This window comes from Rhipicephalus sanguineus, chromosome 5, assembly GCF_013339695.2.
Source record: "Rhipicephalus sanguineus isolate Rsan-2018 chromosome 5, BIME_Rsan_1.4, whole genome shotgun sequence".
NCBI classification, from domain to species: Eukaryota; Metazoa; Arthropoda; class Arachnida; order Ixodida; family Ixodidae; genus Rhipicephalus; species Rhipicephalus sanguineus.
In genome coordinates, this window is record NC_051180.1 from 59556403 (window position 1) to 59583745 (window position 27343).

The 27343-nt window shown below is 47.0% G+C and overlaps 1 protein-coding gene across 1 annotated transcript in view; it reads right to left on the reverse strand.

The window, feature by feature from the left end:
• LOC119393694 (uncharacterized) overlaps positions 1-27343 on the reverse strand; it is a 297394-nt gene that overhangs the window by 98903 nt on the left and 171148 nt on the right. The window contains exon 3 of the mRNA XM_037660820.2: positions 25139-25453. Coding sequence (XP_037516748.1) covers positions 25139-25453 — 315 coding nt within the window. The remainder of the gene's footprint in view (positions 1-25138; positions 25454-27343) is intronic.

Below are 27343 nucleotides of genomic sequence, written 5' to 3' on the forward strand. Positions count from 1 at the left end.
AGTAAAACAAAGCGCGACCATCGAGGTAAAAAGCACCAAAGAAGAGCGTTAGAAAATACTACACCGCTCGTATTGTCTGCAGGGGCACCGAAAAAATAAAAGACACTCCTCCCTTCGTCTTAGTCCCCACCACGTAAAGGCAAAAACTTCCTGCGACCTAGCAGAAAATGCAAGCAGTAGCGGCAACAGAAGCAGCAACAACACAACCACCGCGCGGTCCTTATTACTCTTCCCGCGCATACCAGATTGTATTGTTCCCACAAGCAGTGATTACCCTGCTTTTCTTTTTCTCTCTCTCTCTGTTTTCAATTCGCTTCAGCACCTCTCTCCCTCTGCTTGGAACACACCCGGACCTCTGGAGCTGTTCCTTCTCGACGTGCGTATGAGGGAGCAACGCCTGTTTACTGCCGACGTACGCGTCCTCTGGGCGCTCTAGAAAAGGAGGAGGGGGGGGGGCGACGGCAGTGCGCAGCTCACTCGTAAGCTCGTTGTGTAGTGCACAGAGAACCATTCTATTTCTTTCCGTTGTTTTCCTCACCCCTGGCCCATCCCCCAATCGCTTAGTTTGCCATACGGTACGGAGTCTTCCACTCGCATCATCAGGCGCGGAAAGCAAATGCACGACGGACCACGCTGGGCCCGCTGCAAATGTTAGCGAGGAACGGGCGTGCGCCACCTCGTGGTGTGTCTAGGGATGACGTAGAAAAAGACAAAAGGAGAGAGCCACCATTCCCCCCCCCCCCCTCTTCTTCTATCTCTGTTTCTTCTGTTTTTCTCGCGTGAGAATCCTCAGACACCGAGAATTGTTGCTTTTTGCTCATACTGCTGAGTCTGCTTCGCCATCGTTAATTAAAAAACCAGTGCGAAAGCGTCGTCAATTTTCTTTGTCATTGTTTTGAAGTTGAAAGAAAACTTGAAGCAAGGAGGAAATACCCGCCGGTCTCGGAACTCAAATCCATGTGAATATGCGCGGCCTAAATGTGTACGTTCGCTTAATCTTCAACAAGTGCGGCTGAGTTATTAATTTCTTTGCTTCACTTCTATTTCATTTAATTGCATGCGGCACGTGGCAAGGGAATTATTTAGTGACTCTAAACCTGTGAGTATTTTAGATTTGGGACCGCACAGCCGGCCTCGTCTCTTCTCCTAGACGAGCCGGTGCTCCTTATTTATTTATTTATTTATTTATTTATTTATTTAAATACTCTCAATGCCATTTGCGGCGTCCTTATTATGGGAAAGAGAAAGAGTAATCTCATGCTTGCAGTTTGTCATAAACAAACAAAGCCAATACTAAGGTGAAGTTTACTTTTGTTTTAGAGAACGCAAAACTGCCGAAAACAAAAAAAAATTAATTTTAGTATGGAGCACGAGAGATGGAAACATTTCGCAAGCGATGTATGCTGCCTAATGAGAGAAAAAGAAATTTTAACTTTGTTTTTTTTTCCCGCGCAGTAATAACCACTTGCGCGCGCTATATTTCTGTCCCTGGTGGCGGGAAAAGAGTAACAGGTAATGAAACGATGTCCGGGCTTCGCGCCAATCACTCAGAGAACGCGCGTTTTCGTAAAAAAAAAATAATGATAAAAAATCTTCATGCGCATTAACGCACCGAAACAACGAAGGTGTATAAACAGTCCATGGCTAACAGCGTGCCTTTATAATCAAGCTCTTGTCCGTTTAAAAATATTTTAGGACGTACAAATATCCTATGTAACTGTGTACTAAATTCCAGCGTAACCATAACTCCAGAAGTTGATAGAAATCTCGTGACGTTTTCGAGTAATTATGTCTCGTGTTACGGTGGTGTGTTTTACGTTCTCTGTAATTACCTGTGCGCTGTGATTTACGTATACAGGACATTCGAAAAATGTGTTTTGTATGCGCACCTGCGTGTGTGTTCATTCAGTATGAACTCGTGTACAAAACTTATTTCATGCAGCGTCGATTTATATTGTGTTATACGTCTGTGAGTAATATTTTGTATATCACGTATATTGTGCATTTTATGACACGCCCCATATTCTTCTTCTTTTTTTTGTGTGTGTGTGTGTGTGTGTGTACGCAGCTATGATTGCGCGTCCTATGATGACGCGCGCCGGCGTCCTGTGATACTGCTCAGTTCCAACGAGAATAAGCGGTCGAGCTCTTCAACATGGGGAGCTGTCTCAAGATGCCTGTAGCACGTTATGCGCGCGAATTTCAAAGAAGCTTTAAATTGTATGACTCACAGCAGAACACAGTATTTCTCGCGCCTAAGTCCTGTTGACTGTAATAACTACAAGTATACATGTCAGTTGTACTTTTTAATAAGTTACCAAAAGTTAATAACAGTAGCCGTTGAAACATTCCGTGCGCAGCCGACTAATTTCATATGCTTATATGGCTATTCCTGCGCAAGCATAATGCACTGCAAGCTCTTAAACAATTGTATTTAATAAATGCTGAATTGTTAAACATACCTACGGGAAGTGGCTGAATAGTGTATGACCGGTAAATTGCGAGAAACCGACTCTGACGTTTACGAAGTGTCGTCAAGGAACCCCGTCAAGCGACGACGCTGCAGTGGACATTAGCTCCGAGAGATGCGCTTCATCTACAACTATATATACTTCACAATGCAACAGATGGTGCAGCATTTCTTTCCAACGTTTTCTCCAAACACGAAACCGCTGTCCTTCGGATGCGTTGTTTCCTCTATTACTTTTACGTTTGTTTCTATACGCTCGAATGATCTTTTGCGCGCTGACTGCAGAAAGAGAAGCATTGTTTCTCGAAGTGCTGCAACGACACAGCGATCATTCCTCATCGCCAGCGTCGTCTGCGCCAGCTGCGGAACCTCGTTGAGCTGTACTGCCTGAAAAGCTTGCTTTTTTCTGATGGCCTCGTAGCTCGACAAGCTGTCGCTATTCATCTTCCATTCGATGCTCATGTTTCAGCTGTGAGATCCCTGGATTCGATGCGCGCGTGTGTGTCGAGCAGGGGTGGGGGACTATACTTTGTTTCGTCGTGCGCGCTTTGATGCTGACGGTTCGCTGCGGAAGCTTTTGCTTATTTCGCCGTACCTAGAGCACGTTGACAGCTGTACGCACTTATACATGCGCGTTGCATAATAGTGACGTAATATCTAGATCATGCGGAGAGTTGCGTAATCACGAGGAATTAATGGGTAGATGTGTAGCTGGAATATAATTTAATTGTTGTAAATGTAAGTACTGTATCGTTCGTGAATTGTGTAGTGTTTCTCTTACTTTGTAATAGTGTGCTTTCTTTACGTCAGAACACAGTTCCCCATGCAATAATTGTCTAACGTAATTGCGTATTGTAATATGTGGGCAGATGCGTTTCCCTCTTCATACCAGTCAAATTAAAACTCATCAAATTGCTCACAGCATCATGTGGCTTTTATGTGGCTGCTCACTTCCTTTCTACAAAGGCAACGTAAAGAAATAAGTAATAACGAATTTTCACTTATTCAGTGACGCAAGGGCTTGAAGCTGGCCACATGCGTTACTATCTTGATAATTCAGATAATGTTCAGTGCAGTGCGAAATTATTGTCCTCATCTCTTTCACTTATACCTCTTATTATTGCAGACATGCATTAGCTGTGCCCAGGCTACGTATTAGCGATTTTCCCGTCTGGTATGTCTGGCGTCTGGTATGTTGTTTATTTTATAGGCAGGAAAGCGTGGACACATGCGCCTATCGCTGCAGTTATTCTCGTGTAATCCTGCTTCGATGCTATTCGAAGCCGTCAGCCATTTCTAAGAAAACGAAAGGAGAGTGACATGTTACGACACGGCGCTCGTCTAGGTAAGAAACTTTCTTTTTTTTTCAGCGGCTTTCGATAACTTCTAAATTCCAGGTAAAAGGATGGAAAAGAGCTTACTTTTGGATAGCGCGTTTATCGTCTCATGGCACGCCATGCTAGGGAAACCGGATCCCATCAAACTGAGACTCGCAGTATGCCTGCGAAATCTCGCGTCAAATAATCAGCAGGTATTGAAGATGCACTGCCATGAATAACGCCAACAGAAACGAAATCTTATCAACAGAACCGCTCACATCTACGCCTGATCTCAGCATCGAGTGGTGAGGCAATACGCGCCGTTCGTGAGTTCAAGGTCCCGCTTTGAGATCTGAATACAAGAAAAGGTACAAAGCAACGTAGATAAAGAAGCCCCCTGTTCGGTGCCACTTACGTGCCATTAATACGACAATTGAGATGTCCGAGAGGAACCTCGCTATGTCCTTGCGAGCGCTTCGCACAGCGTCAAAAAACTAAGAAACCTTCCTGAAGCGCACAGCGCTACCGTTGCTCAAGTGTGTTTTCATGGCGAAGGCGCTCAAAGAAAAAGCCGCGCCGTCGCTCTCAGGAATCTTACATCGGGCTTGAGAAGATTAAGAGAAGACTGCCGATAGAGGCTAAGACAGCCACCTGGCTAAACACGAGAGAAACGCAAGGATGAAAAAAAAAAAAAAGAGATGTGTGTTTTAAGAAAGAAAACGAAAGCATACGAAAAGCACGCTGGTGAAACTCGGGAACCGCAGCTTCAATCTCTCGGCCGCAAGCGAAGGGCAAACACAACGAAAACCAGTTTTTGAGTCGCAGCGCAGCGAGCGACGAGGTCCCCAAAGTCAAACAAGGCGTGTCTTTCTTTCTTTGTGCGACCGCCCCGCTGCACAGAGATCAACCTGTGGTATAGGTCAGAACAGGAGAGAGACCGAAAGGAACACAAGGACTGAGCAAATAAACCAAGCGCGCGTGAGCGCGATTGCGAGGAAGGTATATCAGAAACAAAAACATAATAAAGATTAGTCTATGCCCCTGCCAGTGTGTGTCGTGCCTGCGTGTGTGTGTACTGTATACACCTGTGCCATGACCACCAACCGCGACCGCTCCAAGCGGTGGCCCACGGTTGGGATGCGGCGCTGTCTCTTTTCTGCGCCTCTATCTCTGTCGTTCCCCTACGGCTCGTCTTTCTTTGTCCAGCGTGCGGACGCGTCGTAAATAAGCGCCGGCGAAATGCGGGATCCGTTTCTGAAAAGAAACCGCGCCGCCAGGCCCTGGCAAGGTCCCTCCAGTGCCATCCTCTGCCGGCGCAACTCCGAAGCCCGGCTTTGGAGCCGGACGAACACACGCGTTGTCCATCGCGAAGGTATGCCCTGTCCCTCCAAGCTTCTACAGTGAACGCCGTGCCACGTTCCGCTTGTCTTCGTGCCCGGAAGGTGTTACGAGTTACTTCGCCAAGGCAGGGTACAGGGAAATGGTGGAATGCTCCGCAACCGGCTAGCGAGAGAAAAAAAAAAAAAAGGTACTCGAGAGAGGCAACGCAAGAAGAGAGCGGTGGCAATGATCGAGCCTGTCTTCCAAGACGTTCGACGCGATCACAATGAAGCATAGAAAGCTGGGATCGGTGCATCCTCCCTAGGTTCTGATAACTTTGTTGCCTCAACACGGGCTTCTTTTTTTTCTCGCCGGTACCGGCCGGTGGATTGGCCGGTGGTTGCGTGGAACTAACGCAGCGTACTAACATCGCGCAGGAGGGAATGGATCGCCGAAGCTGCCGGCTGCGCGTGTAGTGATCGCGTGCATACGCGCCGCGCTGTCCGCTTGTTGTTATTTCCATCTCAAAGACGGGGTAATAGAGTGAGGCGCTTTGGGCCGGCGACGCGGGAACACAAAAGGCGATCGCACCGAAAGAGGACAGCCAGGAGGCCGATGGTGAAGAGGATCGAGCCGCCCTCGCATACGCGTCCACTCGCCCGCGAGCTCCCTCACATAGTGATACGAACGTTCGCGCTTGCCTGTCATGGTGTGTGTGCTTGGCCGTCGGCTAAAAGCAGGCTCAAAGGGGAAGGCGGAATCTGCTTTCTAAGGGTCAGAGAAAGGAGGCCCACTGCTGTCCCTTCCCCACCTTCATTTACTCGTGCCTGCCCGCTTGCCTAGGCGGCTCACAATGACAGCGGGCCTCTCTCTGTACGGGGGCCTTGTTGCAAGGCGTTCGTGTGCGGACACAGCACAAAGCCGGCCCTGTTCATTCGTTTCCACCGGCACGGCGCGACGCGAAGCGCGCAAACACGGTTTTCGAGGAAGGCGAAAGGAAGGAGGCGTCGGAGTCGTGTCTAATTTCCGCTGTCTGCGTGAAATAATCCCTACCGCGAAAAAGAAAAAGAAGTTTGGTTTCGCTTGCGCAACAAAGACGTCGTCTGGGCAACCAGAGTATGCTGTTTTACTCTTCGGCTAAAACGGCTTTGAGGAAAGTTACGCTTCACCCGCCCTCCGACGCCGGCTGTAAAAGGAACGACCTTTCTTGCGACGTCGTCCGCAACTTCAGTGCCGTTGTTGCTTTTTCACTCACCTTCACCGCCTTTGCGGTCCCTCTCGTGTCTAAGCTGCCTACGACGCGTGTCCAACGTGTGAATGGTAAATCTTTCGCCTCTGACACAGCCGGTTGTCGACGTTACTAAGGTCTTAAAGGGACACCAAAAAGAAACAATGAATCGATTTAGATCGATAAATTGTGCTCTGAGAACTTTAATGGCGTTAATTTCGCCATCATAGGTTTATTAATAGAGGAGAAAATTAAGTTCAAAGTTTCATTTTTTAATTTTGCGCCGAAATCTCCCCGCGTGACGTCACGGATTTCAATGTGTATTCGTCGTATTTTGGCGCCATTGGCTCAACAAAATTACCCCAAACTTGGTGTGTTAAGTCTATCGCCCCGTCAGAGGACGGTGTACTTCATTTTTACCGATTAGGAACGACGCAGTCCCTAGTAGGCGCCGCCTAAACATGTGACGTCACGGCGAATGGTGCGGAAACCTCAAGGTGGCTGCGCCACCCACATTTTCCTTTTGCGGGTTTTCTCGCTTACTAAGCGTGGTCTCGCAGCAAGCGTGGTATTTTTGATATCGTGAGAGAGTACTTTACTAATATGAGAAAAATCGTTTTCCTATTTAGCGTCCCTTTAAGTAATGAACGCGGACCACTTTAAGTGCGCAGAAACTGAGTTTTAATGCATGTTCACCGAAGTCCGAAAACCGAGGCCCGAAGCCCACAGAAAAGTTGTGGCAGCTCCAATCATTAAAGATTTCGCACATTTGACATAGGCACATACAAAACAGCACGACTTTCTTTGAAGTAAAGAGCGATGTTCACAGAGTGCGCATGCGCCTGTCTAATCCACAGTAGCTATAGGCCGATGAAAGCGCCATAATTTGCTGATTTGAATGAATGCCTTGAAAAGAGATGCGTTTCCTCTTTAGAGAAATTTATCGATTCGCTTTCTACTGCACAGAATAAGTCAAAAGCAGTGCTTGATATTATAGTTTACGCCATAGTAACTAACCAGCAGAACAACACAGTGCCATCTATAATGGAGGATGAGGAGATTAATTGATGCACACATTCGACGATGTAATGACTTCGTGTTATGTTACCTTTAAGATTGCAAGATAGTTAATATGGCCATGTCATACTTTATTTCAAAGTGAAATAAAGAAAAGCAACCCGCTTTTGAACAATTGAATCGGCAGCAGGGCAGGAATCAAAATGTAAAGCCCGTGGGACTCCGTGCAAGAAGCCGAATGAACACTGCAGCGTTTGAGAGGAAAAAATGTTATAGCATTTATTTGTGACTACCTTCTATAGTTGTTATTATGGAACGCTCTCATCATGGCGCAAGGCCGTCCGGGATTGTGCGAGAATGTTTAGAATTTCCTCGGCGAAGCTCGGGAGATAAGGGTAAAGTCAAAAAGTTATAATGCGAGCTGGAGAACTTAATGAGACTGCGCGAAAGAACAAGTCACCGCGATATGCCCCGAAACGGGCCTCGTGTACGGGTCTCAAGAGTGTTTTTGCGCGGGACAAGTTTAACGTAAGAATGAAATTTATGAAAAAAAAGAAAGGAAATGAAGACCACCCTGTATATTCAAATTTCAGTGCCGTTGTCGCACACTCTGTCTTCTAGAACTGAACAAGGCACGAAGGAAGAAAGAAACAAACTGCGCATAATTTTCCGCGCATGTAGAAGGTGGGCCATGCTTTGCGCGACGACACGGGCCGACTTTTAATAAACGTCGGACGGCGCCCGTGACGTTATCATTACTTTCAATTTGGTCGTTGTAAAGCGGGGAACGCAGCGGAGACTGAAGAACGGCGAAAATACGAAGAAAAATAATACGGAAGCGTAAGTGGGTATATGGGAGCAGAAAGATTGAGGAACAAGAGGTCGTCGTATCGTAGGCCCTGCTTGTTCACAAGTTATGTAGACGGGCCTATGTCGCGGAGCTGGGAGAGATGGCGTGTGCTATAAAAAAAAAGGGGGGGAGGGGCAGGGCAGGAAATGCAAATTCGCCGGCATTTCCATTTCGACGAGGCACACAATCACACGTGTGAGCGAAGGGAAAGAAAGACGAAGCACAGAAGAAAGCGGGATGATGAAAACTGCGCGGAGAAATAAAAAAATTCGAAAAAAAAATCTGTGTTTTTAAAAACATCAACGCTAACGGAGTTGAGTGCTGAGACACGCGGTTTGCGGAGGGTGCGAAGAGGAACAAGAAATGAGCAAGGATTTTTGAGAATCCTACGAAACAAAGGGATAGTTGCGTTGCTCCTTGGCTTTGAGTTGTATATGTAGTTTTCTTCCACATTACATATTATGGTACCGCGTAAAAACGAGATTTACGCGGCTATATTTCTTGTCGTTGCAAGGACAACTTATCTGCAGGAATGAAGAACCCGAATAAACGAGTTCTTATCTCCTTTTGAGCAGTTTTAAGCCTTGTTTTCTTTTTTTTTTCTCAAACGAGCCGCTTAATGACTCGTGAATCGGTGCATAATGAAAAGTGCTGGAGACCGTTAGACGAAAGGCGCCTGTAGCGTAGCGCCTCTCCTGTTTTATCCCCAAGGGATCCAAGATTAACTGAGTGAAATCTATTCTAAAGTAACTTCAAGCATTCGGTACAAAGACACGTTCCACAGCCGCGAAATTATGCATTTCCGCCGCCCATGCTTTGTGCTTATCGCGCGGACGCAGCAGAAATAGACGTAAGCATCGGCCTGCGCAGGGTTACCCATTACGGAGGAGGTGGGAAGGGGGGAGGGGCGATGTTTCACCGCGGCAACCCACCCCCCTCTATTCTTATACCCATCTCACTGAGGTCCTTACGATAAGAAGGCTGTGCAAAGACGACGTTTAGGGGGGGGGGGTGTAGAGGCGGACTGCGCACGCGTATGGATGAATGGAGCCAGCAGCACCGAATGCGAACCTGAGATCAACGACAAATGTAACAACTAAGCAGCGACATGAGTGATAACTCTAATTTTCGCCTCTTGTACCGTGCCTTTCCGCACACAGCGAAAAGTGTGAAACACCGCGGATTGCTTGGAAAATACGCGCCTGTACATAAAACCGGTAATGTCTGACACCTTTCCGACGTATTTGCGCGGTGTTTTATGCAACTTGGCGTCCCCGCACATCTAATTTGACCCGTACAAGACGGCAAGCGTCGTCCTGTAAGTGAAACTAAAGCGAGAAGATACGAGTCACACTATTTTTACCATTATCTCTTTCTTGCAACATAATCAGTGTTTTCAAGCCTTCGGCTGAATGGTGTTATGAGCTAGAAATCGGAAATATTGCGAACGGCAACCGAAGGGCGTACGAAAGAGATATAAACCCAGCTTTTAAGAGAGAGAGAGAGAAAGATATTTAATGAAAAACAGAGAATTCTGCCGGCGAATATAAAGGCACCTGCATGCTACTCTGTATAGGGGAGGGGATTGAGGACAGAAAGGAGGAGGAGGGAAGGAAAGGAGAAGGGGGGAAAAAAGATGATATTATGATCGTGGTATGTACATGCTGAAACGGAATGGTTGTGATGCAAGTTACATTACAGTTTATCAATGAGGTTAATGATCTCGAGGAATATGAAAAGGAATTTTAAAATTTGACGTTGCTGAGAAGGAGAAGACGTAGGTCGAAGTATTTTTCCTATTGATCGATCTAACGGGGCTTGGGATGTGAAGCATATACTACTTTGAAGTTAAGTTCTTTCTTCTCCACGCACACAGCTCTCCGCTCACAAACACTCTGCTTGTTCCGCGGTTTCGGCGAAGAACCATACATAAGCTACGGAGCATCTGATATGTCGGGGATTGTACAAACTTCCTATTAACTTACAGAACATGGCTGGGAAATAAGTTTCGTTCTTGTACAACGATGATACAAGCGTTTACTCTCGTCTTGTATATTCACATGTATAAATACGCCAACGCTTTCTGCCGAATGCGACAGATACGTGGACTTAGCACATGTGAATAGACTCACAAACTTCAGATTATAATCCCTTTGTGATTAAAATACGTTCAATTCTGGCATCCACGTTGGGCACGGATTGCATCTTGTCTGTTTATACTACCTTCTACCTTATAGCAGGTTCATAAAAGAAGAGGGGGGGGGGGGGGGCGTTCGACTAAATAGATCACAGTTTCGCCTCAAGGGCGACGCAATGAATGCGATAGCAAGAAATTGGAATGTCACAGGAAGAACGGCAAGTAGCTGGAAACCTTGCTGCGCGCTCCTCAAACACAAAGACGGACGTACGGAAAGTACGCACAGGCATACACAGGAAGAGCGCGAACCATCCCAGTTGTTACTTCATCTAGCCCCTAGTTTGGCTCTTCTAGCTAGCAGTTCACTCCTTGCGCAAACGCGGCCGCTTCAGCGAGCAAGGTGACCTTCGGTGCGGAACTTTGCGGTGAGAGCACAAGACATCCAAAACTCCCCCTCAAGAGATAAGCGCGCGAGCACGGGCGACCACGCCCTGTATGTCAAAGCAAAAGTCGCAGGCGCACATCCAAACTCCGGCGAAACACTAGAGAGATTTAGAATTGGGGACCCAAGAAATCGACAGTGGCACGTGAAGCCACGGCCCGTGTACTGGTCACTAAGATAAATTCGATTCTGGTCACTAAAATAAAGCTCCATTTGGGTCTAGTTTGTAGATATTCCTGAGGCTATAGCGCAAACGCACTTCTTTGTCCTTCTTTTCTCTTTTGTCCCTGCACCCATCTGAATTTAATTTTATGTCTTCGCGACTGTATTACAGTATCACCCTTGTTACACGTTTTGGTTTAGAGCTATTGTTGTGTGCGCATGTGCGGTAAGTTTCCCTTCGGCTTATATATGCATTGGCGTATGAAAGAATAAAGTAGTTGTTAGCGCTTGTGTCGTACGTTTCTTTTCTTCGTGGGTGTCTTGTTCGTTTACGCTGTAATTTTAGCCTCAAGATTCTGGTCACTGTGTAAGATATATACTGTGATTCTGATTCAGCCGTCTCGTTTCTTCCCTCCTGTGGTGTATAAGCCTACAAGAGTCAAAGCGCTCCCACTAGCTCGCGCCACCACGAGCCACGGGACGCTTTTCATTTTCCCGGCCGACTGGCCACAAGTGGCGCGGCGCTACAACCCCAAAATGGAAAACTAGCCTGGGTCGCCAGCGATACGACGCGAACGCAGTGCGGGCAACGATGCAGCATGTCCCGCGTCTCGCATAAGTGTGGCGTCCCGCGCGTTTCACCCAAGACCTCGTGTGTTTGTATTCTGCCGTTAGTATCCCGGAGAAAGAATGGCGCATGGCGTAATTGTCTAAGGCAGCGCGCTGCAGAGCGAGGTTACGCAGGTTCGAATCCCCGGTCACGCGTTTCAAAAAATTTTTCTTGTGAATTATTTTTATTCGTGGCTTTTATGTATGTATACATCCATATACATATCCGGGACATGATGGCGACGGCGACAATCCGCCGAGAGTGTCCATGTAATTGCTATCGCAATGAAAATAGATTAACGAAATTGGCATACACTGGGCTATGTGAGATGCCGTACTCCGGATGAATTTGTACTATGTGATTCATTATCGTCCACCTAACGCACCGCACGTGTTCTGGCATCAGCATGTGGCTGTTGCGGCTTGTAATTAAATTATTAAACCCGCGATCTACTGTAATAAATACCAAGATAAGCGGTTTGCACAAGAAACCACCACACTCGCACACCGACAGCCCTAGGTCGCTCGGTAACAAGAATATGCTGCCTGCTAAACCGGCGTCACCGCCTTGCGCCGTTTCCTCCATCTAGCCGATAAATTCTCAGTCCAATCTTTTTCGTCGATAACAGGTTCTCCGCGCCGAAATATGCGATCAGTATTCGAAGACGTAGAGACACTTAAAAATGAGTTATAATACATCTGGCATGTGGAACCTGTAAAATTTCTCAACGTTACGCCATCCATAGCCCACGCAGAGTTTGTTCAAATACCATCACTCCGCAGCGGGCGTAGCGATTTGCTAAAAATGAGGACGGACGGCGCGCGAAAAAGACCTGGAAATGGCTGAAAGGAAGAGCGCAACTAGCATGGCAGTAAGGCGGGGAGGGGTCAAGAGAACTCGAGACCTTTCTCCGCTTGGACGCGTTGATGTGGCGCCCTTATAACGACGGCCGTTTCGCATCGCAAATCCCTTTTAATCGCCGTAGACTTCCGCGCTCTGGATGACCAGGTTGGTGCGAGAGATCAGCACTATACTCCGCGTAGAGACGGCGGCATACAGTCTGGAGGACGCTTGCGATGATGGCGAGACCGCAAACAAGAAAGCGAGATACTGCGAGCGAGTGGAAGAGAGATTTCTCGCGCCTTTGCGCGAATCGCGAGAAAAGCGTTGCAGCTATATGGAACGACGTCGATGGGCAAGCGGGGAAAGAAACTTCCATCGAAGCAATTACGGCGTTACGAACGGCTCGCCATTGCGAATAACGGCGCCATTCTTCTAGGGAGCGCGCTATCTGACGGCAGCTACTTAGAGAACGGGCACACTGGATGGCATTCGCTGGGAAAGCGACGCAGCCGCAAGCGCGGTTAACGTGCTGCTGGAGCGTTGGAAATTATCGCGGTGACACTTGGCGCGGCAGTGCCTCGTGTCCGCGATCTTTTAGCTGAACAAATATTTCCTGACAGCTATACTACGCAGAGCGAACGTCTCGTGCTTTGGTCTGCCCCATATTTTATGTTATTGTTGTTATGGACTTCTGTTTTTTGTGCAATCGCAGACTGGTGTGGCGGTCAGGTTTGGTGCGTTTTAAAGTAACACAGAAACGTCGGTCCTTGTCAACACTTCTTCTTCTTCTTGTCGGATGGACTTGTCCATTTAGAATTAAAATGTAGCTGCCTATTTGAAGCAACTACTAGAGTCAGCCCAGGTGCCTGCTAACGTTCATTTGTTTAGAGAAACCTATGTAATTTCCTTTCCTCGTTTATCCTTAATTCTCTCCGCCGTCCCACCCCTCCAATTCAGTTCTGTTTATTTATTCAGCTCGAGCTTACCCCCGCGCTGGAGAGGCCCATGCAGCGCCCACAACAATCCCACGTCTTACTCATGAAAATTTGCTACCGATTGTGAAAGCCGCATAATCTTCAAAACTGCAGCTATACACTTCTTACCAACACGCCCTTACGCTAGCCGTCACGTGTACTCGGGATCAACCGTATGAAGACCAGCGTCTGAAACGAAGTGCTCAGCTCCTGCATTTGTACGAGTGCGCCCCACCTTCGGGCGTTTCTAGGGACAAAGACAGCCTGAAAGCGCGAGCTTGAAAAGCGATTCACAAGCGACCATGAACGATGACTTATCGACAGCACATTCAATGAGTCGCTTTCCTTATATATACCCGCCTGAAGCAGGACTATATGCCTATGTTTAATTCTGTTGATATATTGTGACGTGTGGCAAATAAACAGTAAATAAATTATTCCTTTAGTTTTAGTAACATATAAGTAGACACTTTAGCGGGTCAGTAGCGGTAAGCTTGCATAGATGTCACGGTTCGATGTCATTACAAACATTCAATTTTCCAATATAACAGGCTGGCGAAAGCTGTGCGCCAAGACACTCCTTTAATGGTCAGAGATAACGACGAGAAATGGATGACGTTGCAGTGAATGCCACGCCGTGCCGGTGATGCTCACTTCTTCATAAAGCAGCTATATGAAGCTTAGAATAACAGAGAGCTGAGCTAGTTGGTAAGTATTGACTCTAAAAAAACATGGCGTGCAAACACGGACACAAGAAAGAAGTCAGGACACCACAAACGCCGAGTTTATCTCACTTGACGCCATGATTCCGCGGTCAATATGGCGCATATCCTCCTGGCATGTCCGGTAGATGCTTGCAGAAAGCCGCACAAAAGTTGAACTTCCACTGGGCAAACTCTATTCTTAGAAAACCATGAAAAAGTTCTAGCACGGACCAAGCAAATAGCAAACAAAGAAGCCGAAGAGGCAGGATTGTTCAGATAAGTAGGGGAACACGGAAAAGGGCTCAGAGTACTAGAAATGAAGCTTAGAATAACAGAGAGCTGAGCTAGTTGGTAAGTATTCATTCTAAAAACACAGGGCGTGCAAACACGGACACAAGAAAGAAGTCAGGACACCACAAACGCCGTGTGTCCGTGTTTGCACGCCCTGTCTTTTTAGAATGAACAGCTATATGAACTACCTTTAAGAGAATCACGCCTTTGGGACGACGCTGCGGTCGTTTATGAGCTGCCGCTTGGCTCTACTAACGACGGGCGTTCCGAAAGCCGAGCCTTCACGATATACTTGCCGCGTACACCCGCTGTCTCAAGGTGTTCCCCGGATGTCTCCATACGTCGCAGCCAGACCACGCGGAGCTATAGCTCAGTTTGTATCCACGATGCAGGACGTGGGAAGAAGTTCGTTTCTATAACGGGCAACGCCAGCGGGGCCACATGTGCGTCACTCCCTTTCACCGTCTACGAGCAGACTACGGCAGTAACGTAGCACATGCCATCACTGTAACCGCGACACCACCGAGACACGGGGCGCGGGTTTCCGGTCAGAGTTCATCGTGAACACGACGGAGTTGGGGGCAAAAGCGCATGGAGTGGGAGGTGAGCGCAGCCTCCGGAAACGGTCTTGCTTTTGCGTGAGTGCCGTTAATGGGGCGGGCGTACAAGTTTGTTCCGGGGTTGGTTACGCTCGGGGAGCGCGTAAACGGTGCTTGTCTCTATGTGGCGAGAGGGCGCCTATGCGAAACGCATGTGTGCGAGCGCGTGCAGTAAGATGCATGCCCCGCGAAGCGTGAAGTATATACACGCAGCGTTTGAAGCTAAAAACGGCCGATCCGGGCGAAACTGCGAGCGTAACGTTCCACGTTTTTCTTTTCTCTTTTTTTTCTTTTTTTGTTAGACACGGGGCGAGGCGTGTCTTCAGTACGGTCGAGAAATATGGCAATGGCGTGGTCCGTAAAGAAATTATCGAGCCTTGCTTGTATCGATTGCTTTATGACGAGACCACACCAGGATTTCCGGTCGAATAGGAACGCAAAGTTGGAAGGAAGAAGGCGTTTGTGGTGGTGAAGTGCGTTCTGGGTGGTCTTCGCCATTTTATAAGACAGAATCAATCTACGCTGGCGGTCGTTGCCTTCCTTTTACTTTTACATCGTGATGCGTGTTATCAACGTTTGCAGACGGTTACTTTCCGCTTAAAAGAAAAAAACTGAATTCTAAGGAGCAGCCGTTGCCCTGATCCAAGAGAAATATATGCATTTGTATCCTACTGATGTGCTATATAGTTAGAGCATGTCTTGTGAGGTCACAGCATAAATGCAGATTGGAATGAACGTTGTCTAGTGTAAAACTGTGATATTTGGTTTTAGTCAGAGCAGAGCGTCCGTCTGGCGAAGATTGCATAATGAACCTCTCTTTCACGTGCCGCACGGTAGTGCGAAACGACATGATTGTATTTATGAATATGTATCGAAAGTGCTTACCTATGTGTTTAGAACATCGTCCCAGCTTATGTTTCTTTTTTTGGAACGACAGTGTGCAAATTAACACGTTACAGTAATATACACAATGTGGCGACGAATGAAACTTGTTGTTGGCCTAGTTGGCACATGCTTACTGAAATATAAAAGAGACGCGTACCATAAAGAAAGAATTCAAGACAGAACCGAGAAGGGTGTTCCTTGATGGTTCGCGTCTTTTTTGTATTTCAGTAAGCGAAGAATGAGTTCGGTTCGTCAGAAATAAATTAGTTTCGTCGGCGATGGATAAATGAGAAGCCATAAAGACGCCGGGGGCGACAGCCAAGGTCTTTCCTGCGTGTATTGCATTTGGGGGCAAGTGGTATTCATGCAGGGGGCAACTACTCCAACGTTACAGGGCCAGAAAACGCGCCTTCGCAACTGGAACTAAAGCAGCCGTGACGACGCAAGACCAAATCTCTCTTTCGAAATCACCCCCACCGCTGGAGAACGTAAGCAACCGAACAGGAGGGTAGGGCGCATCGCGCTCTACGCACTGCATGCGCGGGTCATATATACAGAAACAGGGAAGGCATGCGGCTGCACTCGGAATAGGGTCCGCCGGAACGCTTCGCTACCGAGCGAGCATCGCGCAGCCAAGAACGACGCCGGAGAGACGCGAGGACGCGAAGGCGGGTCAGCGTAGGGAGGGGGGGGGGGGATTGGGGATTGCGGCTGGAAGACGTAATTAAAACGGCATTCCGCAGAACGATCCCAGCGAAGCGGCCTGCCTGGTCAGCTCCCGCGCAGAACCCGATGGCCCCCAAATGAGTCTCTGTCTGTCCCGCAGTAAGAAATCCGCTCATGAATGGCTTCCTCTGCTGCCGCCGAGCCACGGTGCTGCGTGGCCCTGCAGATGATCGTCGCTGGGTTAGAGAGGTTTGGGAAAAGTGCGGGGGTGGGTATGAAAGCGAGTCTGAGCGGCGGGCTTCTCGGAGCCGTGCTTTCGGCCCAAGGAAGACACGGTAAGCGAGGAGAAGGCGAGGAGGCTAAAGAGGCCCGGGAAGAGTCGACCCTTAGCGCTGTGCTGCGGACGACGCGGAATGAATTGACCGACCTCGTGGAACTTCTTCGCCGGTGAGGGAAGAGGCTAGGCTTCGCGACCCTATAGGCTCGGATTGCTCTGTTCGCTTGACCGCGGGTTGAGGTGGGCGGAGGGCGCTTTGGCTTGGCAGCATGGCTCTGCCAAGTGTGTGCGTGTGCACTCTGTATATGACTGTCGTGAGAAGTTGCGGCAGACTGTTGGTATTTAATTTACGGGGCCAGGTGGGGACGACCGAGAAGCGTATATTGGCGGTCGTTCCGCAAACAAGACGTATACAGTAAGGTTAATAGTCAAGCTGAGGTAAGCGTTCTGGTTGGTGAACGAGATTTGATCGCGGTGAAAGTTCTGAGGTCACCAAGTTTCCGAGGGATGACAAGACGAGTCCTCATTCATCGAGAGATTAACTATAATATAGTTAATAAGTCCGTGAATATAGACATAATCAACGTTTAGTGCGAGTGTCATTTGTACGAATGGCAGAGTACCAGGTTGTTCCTTAAATACCTGCAATTTCACCGCCTATGCGTACTTCCGTAATCGAACAGGTCAACGAAGACTGTTTATTAATTAACGGGTTCTGCTGTTTACATTGTACAAGATCAGAACATGTACGAACAACAACAACAAATTAAGAAATAAAAAAGATAAATTCAGTCGTCATAGTATGTTCACTATAGATAACGTTAAAGGTAACGCGCTTCAAGAATCTCAACAAGATTTATTATTTACTCTGTGCAGTGTATGGATAGTGTGCTCTATGTGCTAATTCAATGTTTACTTTAGGACATACTTTAGTGATGGTCAGAAATTATTACATGATTCAGTTTCTCCTTGAACGACCTGTCTGTCCAGTGTTCTTTATTGTTCTTTAATGCAAGTACTTTTTCTTACCTTTGTTAAACCAACCATACTTACTGTGAATGTTCTGTATCTATCTATTTGTTTTACGCGTAATCTGTATCTGTAACTACCTATCTGCGCGTCGTATACGTTATCAGTGGAAGTGTACGCTTCTTTGTTTGCAGTGATCCAACCGACTGTTTACGGCATTCATTGTTGTTTGTTCAATTCGCGCGCAAACGCACAATCAGTCACTGTTACGGCAGGCACAAAGTGCATCTCTCCTTATCTTTATTTACATGTTTAGAGAGAAAACAAATGTTCGTTTATGCTTTTATGTCTTTAAAAAAGATACTGAAATAGCGGGTGTCGTGTGAGTAAAGTGCTACTGCGCCTCTCAAAGGGGAGAAAAAAGGACGAACTCGAAGGAGGCGTGTACCGGCGCGAGACCAAAGAAACGGAAGAAAAACGAAAGAAGGACGACAGAGAAGCATCATTCCACCGATCGAAAAAGAATAAAAGTAAAACGCGATCGCGCAGAGAAGGGCGTTGGCGGATACGCAGATGAGCATACAAACAGGCCAACAAACACAGATCTGTTGAGCCGAAGTAGCGGGAAGCCGGGGGGCCTCAGCATTTGGTAAGTTGATTGCCAGGGCTCCCGGGTGGAAAGGCGCCAGGGGTGGGGGGAGTGTTTCCATCAGCTCCGAGTCGGGAGTGCGTCCTCACCCATACTCTTTGCAGAATGCACCTCGAACCCTTCGTGCTGCGAAGCTGCCTCGTGCCACGTGGTGCTGTACCGCATTTTCGCGCCTATAAGTGACGAGGGTCACCAGCGAAGCACGGTACTCCATGTGACAACGGTCCGTGCCTTTTCTATAAGGGGCGCCAAAAACGCTCCTTTTCAAAGGTCTCTGAATTCCAAACCTGTGCAAATTTTCGTCGCTTCCGTTGTGTTGGCATTCCACCTGCTGTGCCAGAAGACCGAGTGAGGTCGAAAGCAAATGAGCTGCTAATGCTAGATGTTGTCGTACCGTTTGTGCAGCAAAGAATATTCTCTAGCGCATCGGTAAAAGAGACAAGTACAGGGTGGCAAGCGGGAACACTAATTTGATTATTCTCCCCACATTTTCTCATCTTCTGCACCGTCTAGCTCGTTCTATGCGACCTACTGGACTTGGCGAGTGCCCAAAGTAGCCCCTATTACGATTCTTTCTCTCTCATCTTCCTCCTAAACCCATTCTGATCCACTGCAAGGCAGGGTTTGCAGGGTAACAAGCGAAATGAAACGTATCTGGTCATTTTCCTTCCCAGTATGCCCCCCCCCCCCCCACTCTGTCTTTGTGTCTCTCTGTATGATGCCTCTGTGACACGTCTAAGACAACGCTTGCATTTTATCTGAGTAGGACGATACCTTGTAAATGGTTACATGCATACTCTGTTGAGGCGTGATATTGGCGTGAAACGAAATTGGCAGGATATTCGTAGCTGTGCGTGCACTCACTCTTCCTACCACTCCATGGGTGCAGTGGCAAAATTATCCGCGAAAATCGGCTTTCGTCGCTCTTTTACCTGTTTCTTTCTACTTTGGATAGAACAGTTTTGAACGTGTTACACCCTTTTTTTTTTAATCCATTGATCTTATATTTTATATGGCGTCGTTCTTCTTTATGTGTTAACTCTGTTTTTCCCCTCTCATTCGATTTCTTCTTCCCCATCATATCAAACTAAAACATTAATATTGTCGTGTTGTATTATCCTATGTGTTTGTAGATGCAACTTTAGTCTTTTACACCGTAAGATATTACCTTCCTGATGATAGGAATGCATTTCCTCCCAGAGCGCATGGCTAAGCGAAGGTTCCTCATATAGGTTAGCACTTCGGTAGGGAACGTGCATTGCATGGAGTAGCTGGTGCATCATGAAATGTGCCCCTGAAACACACAGCGATGTTACAAAGAAGAAAAAGAAGCAGAGAAAGAGAGCTGATAATATAGAAGTAACAGGACAATGCAAAGACAGCTATGAGAGAGCGAAGAAGATGCACATAAAAGCAGTGATATAGAAAATTTCAACAGAGAGGGGACGAATCTTGCGTAACAGTTAGCGAAATGTATATGCACAGTTTGACTCCTCACAATACCTAAATGACCGCTGTTGCTTAACGACCTAACTCCAACTGAATAATGGAGTAAAGCGCACGAGGAATAAAAAATAAATGTTTCAACAAAACTTGTTTAGAATAGTTTCTGAATTGACTTTTTTATCGCGACCGTCGTACTTTTGGAGATGAATGACGTGTACGTTGGTGCCTTTTAGGGAAAGAAAAAAAAATAAATCGATATGTGTTGGCGTTGTACATAATGAAACTTTACCATGGACTGAGATAGTTTCGTACCGATAAGACGCTATAATGTAGAACAGAGCCGGTTCGCCGTAGCTATCGCTCACGTTTTCTGAACAGTTTCAGTACACGAAAACGCACATGAAGCCAGGCACGTAGGCAAGGGGGGGGGGGCCCGGGGGGCCCGGGCCCCCCCCGAAGTTTGTCCGGCCTTCTACATTCCCGGGCAACTTTTGTTTTATTTTTGCCATGGAAAGACTTTCTTTAGAACAATTTGGCCTTGAGCCCCCCCCGAAAAAAAAATCCTGGCTACGTGCCTGCATGAAGCAATACTAACTTTATCATTTCTTGTCTCAGACATTGATGCAATGAAAACTTCGCTTCTCTCTCTGGATACTTAGGCGTCCAAGTTTAAAAGAATGAGGCATGACAATGAAAAGTAGCGCTACGCGAAACATCAGCGATGTGTGTCGTGAAGTAGTGTCGTTGCTAGTGCGTTGCAGGCGCGCAACCACGTTATTGGTAGGATTGTCACAAAAGTCGTACGCTAGCGTACGAGTTTACAGAAAGGGAACCACAAATGTCCGCCTCTGGGAAGCTTCTTAACTCTAAATTTCACCAAAAGAATTAGGAGCTCGCGAAATGCTTGGTATAACTTGTCTTCTGCGGTCTCTTTTCAGTGCTGTTGTTTGCATCCATTGCAACGATATCACGCGAGATGAGCAGCGTTTTGGCCTTTGACGTAATATTCTTGTCTGTTTTCATCATGATCAGTGGGCCGTGAATGTCGAAATGAACGCGTTCCTTTTCAGGAACGCGTCTTTATGTTTATATTTTTTATAAACTATGAAGGTCTCTCGAAAGCTGGGACCATTTTAACGAGGATGCGTCACTTTTTACATACGTGCCAAGCGTTCACGCGTCGTTATTGCTCACAAATAAACGGTAAAGCTGGCGCCGGCTTTCATTTCATTGCTCTTACATTGGGCCTCTGCACGAAGCGCACGTTATTTAAAATCAGCACATAAACATTCAGTTGGGCAGTTGCAATGCTAGAAGCAAGCAACAAAGCAAAAGAATTGTATGTGCAGTTTATATATGAATTATTCAGTCCGAAAATTATAAACAGAAACTTATGCAGAAAATAAATATCTTTTTTTTGACACTTTAAAGAGAAACGTACTTCTGCGAGCCTCTTGTGTTTGCTCGCCGTTTCCTGCATCAGCCCTTTTTTTCTGTAGAATAGACAGACAAAAGTAAGCTACAGGCAATTACGCTGACAAACGTCATTGCCGATTTGGACAGGAAAAACACAAGTGAAGGCCTTAAAACAGGCTACTCAACTTCAGGCCTCGTCTCTCTCTTTACTCGCTTTTCCACTGAACAGGCCGACACAAACAGCAGTTGTAGGCCGAAATATACGGTAGTACCGGATACAAGTGCGAAAGGTTAAAGGGAGGAAGCGTCAGCGTGCCAGTCGTTTGTTTGCTGGCTTCCCTCGTGGTGGCCCCAGAAGAGATCGGGACGGGAGCGGTCCCATCCCAGGCCCCGCTGCCTGCGAGCCCATTCTTCGTCGCCTCCCCCACAGACAGCGTCGTCGCGTCCAATGCGAGAGTCGATCTGTTTGTGACAGTATGTTCTGCTCGGCAGACAAGCGAGTCGGAAGCGGCAAAATCCCTGGGCAGTGCGTGTGTCAAGGCGACACAAAGGCGCACTCACAGAAGGGGAGGAAGTCGGCTTCACAACACGGCGACCGTTGCAGCGGGAAAGCAGCCGTAGCGGGAAGCCTCTTTTTCTAAACGGTGTGTGAATGCTTACGCTGAACGCATCCCATCGGCTGACTAAATCTTTCGAAGCGAACCGAGAGAAGAGCAACAGTGGGCTCTTTGTTTGCTCTCAACTAGCGCGCATGACCTTTTATCTTTGCCGTTTCTTTCCGTCTTTTATTTTTTTAGTTCGATTCGGAACACTGAAAAACTCTTCAGTATCGCTTCCTTTCGCGATTCCACTATAATGCTTACATGCGCAATGTTTGTTGTGCCGTGTTGCTGTAAAGAGTGGTGCCCGCATAGCGATTTGTTAGCGTCAGCGACCGTTTGGAAAACCAGTTCAAGGGACAGTGGCACATTTACAGGCCGCCGGTAGGCAGCATCAGTCACTGACGTTTCAATCGCGCAGGGCTCACTGTGTTAGCGAGCGACAATTACTCAAAGGTCAGAAGTTAGCAGTGCGTAGAGCTATTTATTCTGACGTATGACTATTTGCTTTGCTCAGGTTATACACACAGCTTTATCCTTGCACTCCGTACTTCTTTATTTTTCCCATCGGTTGAATTCAGACTACGGTAACAGGATTTTGGTACAAGTCTGGCAAAAAAAAAAAAAAAGCATGTCCAATTGACTTCGGAATCAGCGTAGCTGCTTATGAAATCTGCGCACTTCCTTCTTGATTTTCGAACAAAAATTACGCAGTTCGAGTTTACAGTTTTACATGGCTGATTGAGCATTAGTGGGAACCGTCTTGTAATGTTTTAAGGCGCATGGAAATTTATGCAAGGCACAAGAAGAGTAAGCGGTTGAAGAGAAAAACAAAATACATTCGCTAGCCGAACCACAACAACCACACTACATCTGCCAGATGGGCGGGAAGCAGCTTTTGCGGAAATATTTGGTTCTGAGTATTCATGACTAAGTAGGCCTGTCAGATCAGTCGAGCATGTTTCAATGCAGCTTAAACAGAAAGATGGATGCTTTATCAAAAATAAAACGTAACGTGGTGGCTGCAGCGCTTTTGTTTCAACATTTATATTTTGTATTTATACACGCCTGTTGTGTTTACTTAGTATATATTTGAACTAGATGGGCTAATATGGTATGCAGATGATGTACTTCAGTACATATCAGCATTTATAGTATTCTCGTAGCGGCTTTCTTTTGGTTACATTAACTGTAGTTGGATTTTCATGCTATATGTTTCCATTGCTGGTTGAATGTAAGGGGGCACCTTGCAAGGCGAGATGAATGATTTTGTTTGTTCGCGCCCTCCAAAACTGCATTAACATTGATTGATTGATTGATTGATTGATTGATTGATTGATTGATTGATTGATTGATTGATTGATTGATTGATTGATTGATTGATTGATTGATTGATTGATTGATTGATTGATTGATTGATTGATTCAAACTGTACGAAGCTTTCAAGGCATATGTGTTACACGCGTTGACGCTTCACGACGTACAGTTGCGTGAAAATTATGTGAACCATGGCATGTGATCTCCACAGTTCATTTATGTAGTGTGCCATCAGAATTTTCTTTCTGTAGCGCTAATACATGCGAAGAGCAGCGTTATGCAGTTTCTGCAGACAGTTTTACGGATGAGGTCACGAACTGCTCGGAAAATTAAACGTTTTCTCTGAATCACGCGGTCCGTACACATCTGACGCCGGCTGCACTTGGCTTATGCGGTAGCCGTTGCGTCCTTTCAACTTGCCGTCCGTACGTTGCTCTTTGGACAAGTGATGTCTCTTGGGACGGTCCGAGCCTTTATTACTGCGCCAGAGCGCGGACTACGAAAGCCCAGTTTTCCAGCTCTCCATCCTCCTCACGCTTGGAGTTGGGCGCCGCAGTGGACCCGATTGCGCCACGGTCGTGGCCCTTATTTCGGGATTATTTCCCACGTGGGCCCCTGGTACACTGAGGACAGTGATTGAAGAAATAATAACCGACAATAGAAAACATAACTTTCGGCTGTGTATTGTACAGACGCACACCAGCGCATACAATCTCCGAGCGACAGTCGCTGCTGTTTCATGATTGACGTTCGCGATGACGCGGCGGGCTTTGTGCCTATAGCTTCTCACAGACGGGAACATGCAGAGAAACATTTTTGCTTTGCTCACAGGCATGAAAGGCCCGCCGCGTGTCACTCATTTTGTACGTAAGCTGGTGGAACCGGGAATCCTTTGTTCAGCTTTGGTAGCCAAACTATCCTCGAGAGCATTGCCTAACTCGGACGGCGATGTACGGAACGAACGCATGCTCTTGCGTTAAGCGTTACTGGCATCTTGCACTCACAAGGCTATGAACGTCTGCAAAATTACAGGTGCATGACATAGTGCACACTAGCGCAGGTACGATACGGTGGCTTGGCCACCCGCTAAAGCATCTGCATGCGAATAGAAGATGCACTGAACGGCCCGTGGAAACGTTGGCTTGCAGTAGAATACGTAGTGGTCTCCGCATCTTCTTTTTTCAACCGAAGTGACGATTAACGATAACACTTGTTTGTCGTTCCTGAATTCCTTTTTGCAGCGTAATTATTTCCTTGAGACTTGAGCGCGACGCGTACCTTTCAACCTTTATTATATAGAAATTCAGCGGCTTGTCTCTCTCTCTGTCGGTGACTTTCATTGCAACGTCAATTCATGAATTTCATGAATTTGCAGTACACCTGGGGTTGTTGTATTTACTGCACATTGCTTTCGACATAACACAATTATTTCTCTGTGATATCGACACGCTGTAACTTTTAGGTCAGTAGAAACACTGTCGCAGGCACCGCGGGTTACCGTTGGCATCCATTTGTAGACGTACAGAGAGACGAGGAAGGCACGGTGCGGCGTTCACTAGAAGAAGAGGAAAGCGCTTAATTTTTGCAACGCTACGTCCTCATTACCACCGTATGTTCAGTTTGCTACCCTGCTCTGTGTAAAGGTGGTAAATTCGGGGAAAAGAGAAAAAGAAGGGAAGTGAAGAGAAGACTATAGTTGCACGAACACTTAAACGCTCAATGTGGTGAATTTTCGCTGAGCCCTGCTGTCTTCAGGTACTGTCACAACGACCTCGTTGTTTTACGCTCCGACGAAGCTCACGGCCTGCTTCAAGGCTCTTCTAAAAGTGGTCTCGCGTCCTACTAGTAACACGTAACCGTAACCACCGCCGTTTCAAGTCGCCACCTCCTTCATCCACGTCATGCTTTCGGCGTGAATACGAAAGCAACGGAGTGCTTTTTTACTCACCGGGGACGTACACGAGCCTCTGGAAGCGGTGGTACTTGATCTCCTTGAACGTGTAGCTGCACAGGAACACGGTCTCTTCGTCCTGCGGCAGGCTAGCGTCCAGCACCTCGCTGGTCATGGCCGCACGGTACAGGCCGTCCCTGCGCTCCGTGGTCAGCTGCACGTTGACCAGCTCCGCCTTGTCGTCATCCGTGTCCGGCAGGAGTCGGTACATCTTCAGGTGCGGCATCGGGAACGCGCCGTCTACCTCGCAGAATAGAGTGGCGCGCTCCGAGCTCGACTTGGTGTAGTTGAAGTGGAACGTCGATGGCGGCGCTGCGGGAGAAGATAAGCAGTATAGACGTCTCTGTGACATCGCTGACAACGTAGTAGAAAAGACAGGGAGAACCGGTGTCCTTAGAGGCTTATGTAATATAGCCGCCCAGATTCGATTTGACGGACTTCAAAAGTTCTACACATACTTCAGTGCTGCGCCTTTAAGTGTAATAGTTAGTAACAACGTTGGTGAGGGATAGCGTTGCGAACTCCTCATGCGCATAATATTTGAAGTATACAGGCAGTCATTTGTAAAACGGACGAATCGATTGAAACAAATGAGTGAGGTAGGCTTCTTCATATGCTTTCTGTCATTATTGAGAAGCCAGCTTTGGCGAGTGCAATTCTACAGGTTACTTAGCCATGCAATGACGCATATATCGAGGCTTGCTGCAATGTATACAGACGATCCTTCACGCAGTTATCGGACACCTAGCACTGAGCACTAAGCACCGCACTATGCACTATGAGCACTAGCACTATGCACCGGCTCTCTATTGCGGCTAATATCGAGTAGTATGTGCTATAAAGGCGTGCTTATCGATGAAATGTTTGTGAAGTTCGATCGACGAATATTATGCATAGTGCCAGTGAATGACCAATTAACAAACCATCTTCTAATCAAGTACACTAGCATTTTCCATCGGCAACGAGCTACACAATTGCTACAGCTTAATTCTCGTCCACAGACAGCGTCTGTATGCATGCATGCTACTTGTAGCGACCTTTTAAAATGCGCGTCCTTGAAAGTCATTTTACTCGCAAAGAATGATTGTGCGTACGGAAAAAAGAAAACTGATTTATGCGTTGTAATGCACCCTTAAACACACACACACACACACACGACAAACCAAACCCCATTATCAGCTTTTCCAAACATGACCGTCTATGCAACCCTCTATCTTGGAGTTAGTATTGCCAACAAAATTTCGACAACAACGATTGCAAAGTATCGTTTCTGTTTCCTTGAAATTAAAAAAAAAAAAAAAACAAGGAAAGAACCTGTGCGGTGGTTCTCTCCACACTAGTACGTTAAAAAATTATGACGACGATGCATTTTGCTGGAAATATGCGAAAGTAGCAAGCGGAGAGGCTACAACGTTCGAGTTTCGACGTTTGAAGACTGGGAGAACCTGTAGCCGCATCAAAATGTTATCAAGCGTTCAAGCATGTTTCTCTATTTATTTGGCGAGGCAACTTTGACGCGACAAGGCAGAAACAAGTTAAATCAAGAAATACGTGGAATTCCAAACAAAGAAACTCTGTGCGATGGCGGATACCGTCGGCTCCGGAATCATCGTTTCTCGCGCGCACAGTCTCTCTGATTCTTTTAACGTTTTGCGCTTCTCCGGCGCGCTAAAATGCGGTATCTGGAAACGGTTTGACACTTGTACCTGTCACGCTCCGTACCTTTCTTTTTTTTTTTTAGGTACTCAAGGTTTTGAGACAGGCCGAGATACGGTGGTGTAACGTGTCTTATCGCTGTTCTGCCTCATCGAAAGTTTCGTTGCTTCCGTCGGCAAACACAGCAATAACCAGACAGGCTGTCTATTACGGAAAAAAGGATGAAAAAAATTAAAGAGAGAGAGAGGAGCTTCTCTAAGCCTGATTAGGGTTTGTCGCCGTTCTCGGGAATACAGGAGAAGCAACACGGCAATTTTTCCTTGCTCCGTAAAATGAGGGAGAAAAAGAAAAGAAACTGAAAACTGATGCGAAATTGTACGAATTCGAAGGTAAACGCGGCTAAGATAGGCGATACTTCAAGGAACATTGCCTCGACAGAAGAGGCCCGCGGGTGCCGCGATTTTACCGCAAGCGCAGCACGAAGAATGAGGTAAAGCTCCTTTATATATATATATATACATGTTCGCCTTTCGTCGTGTGGCGGAA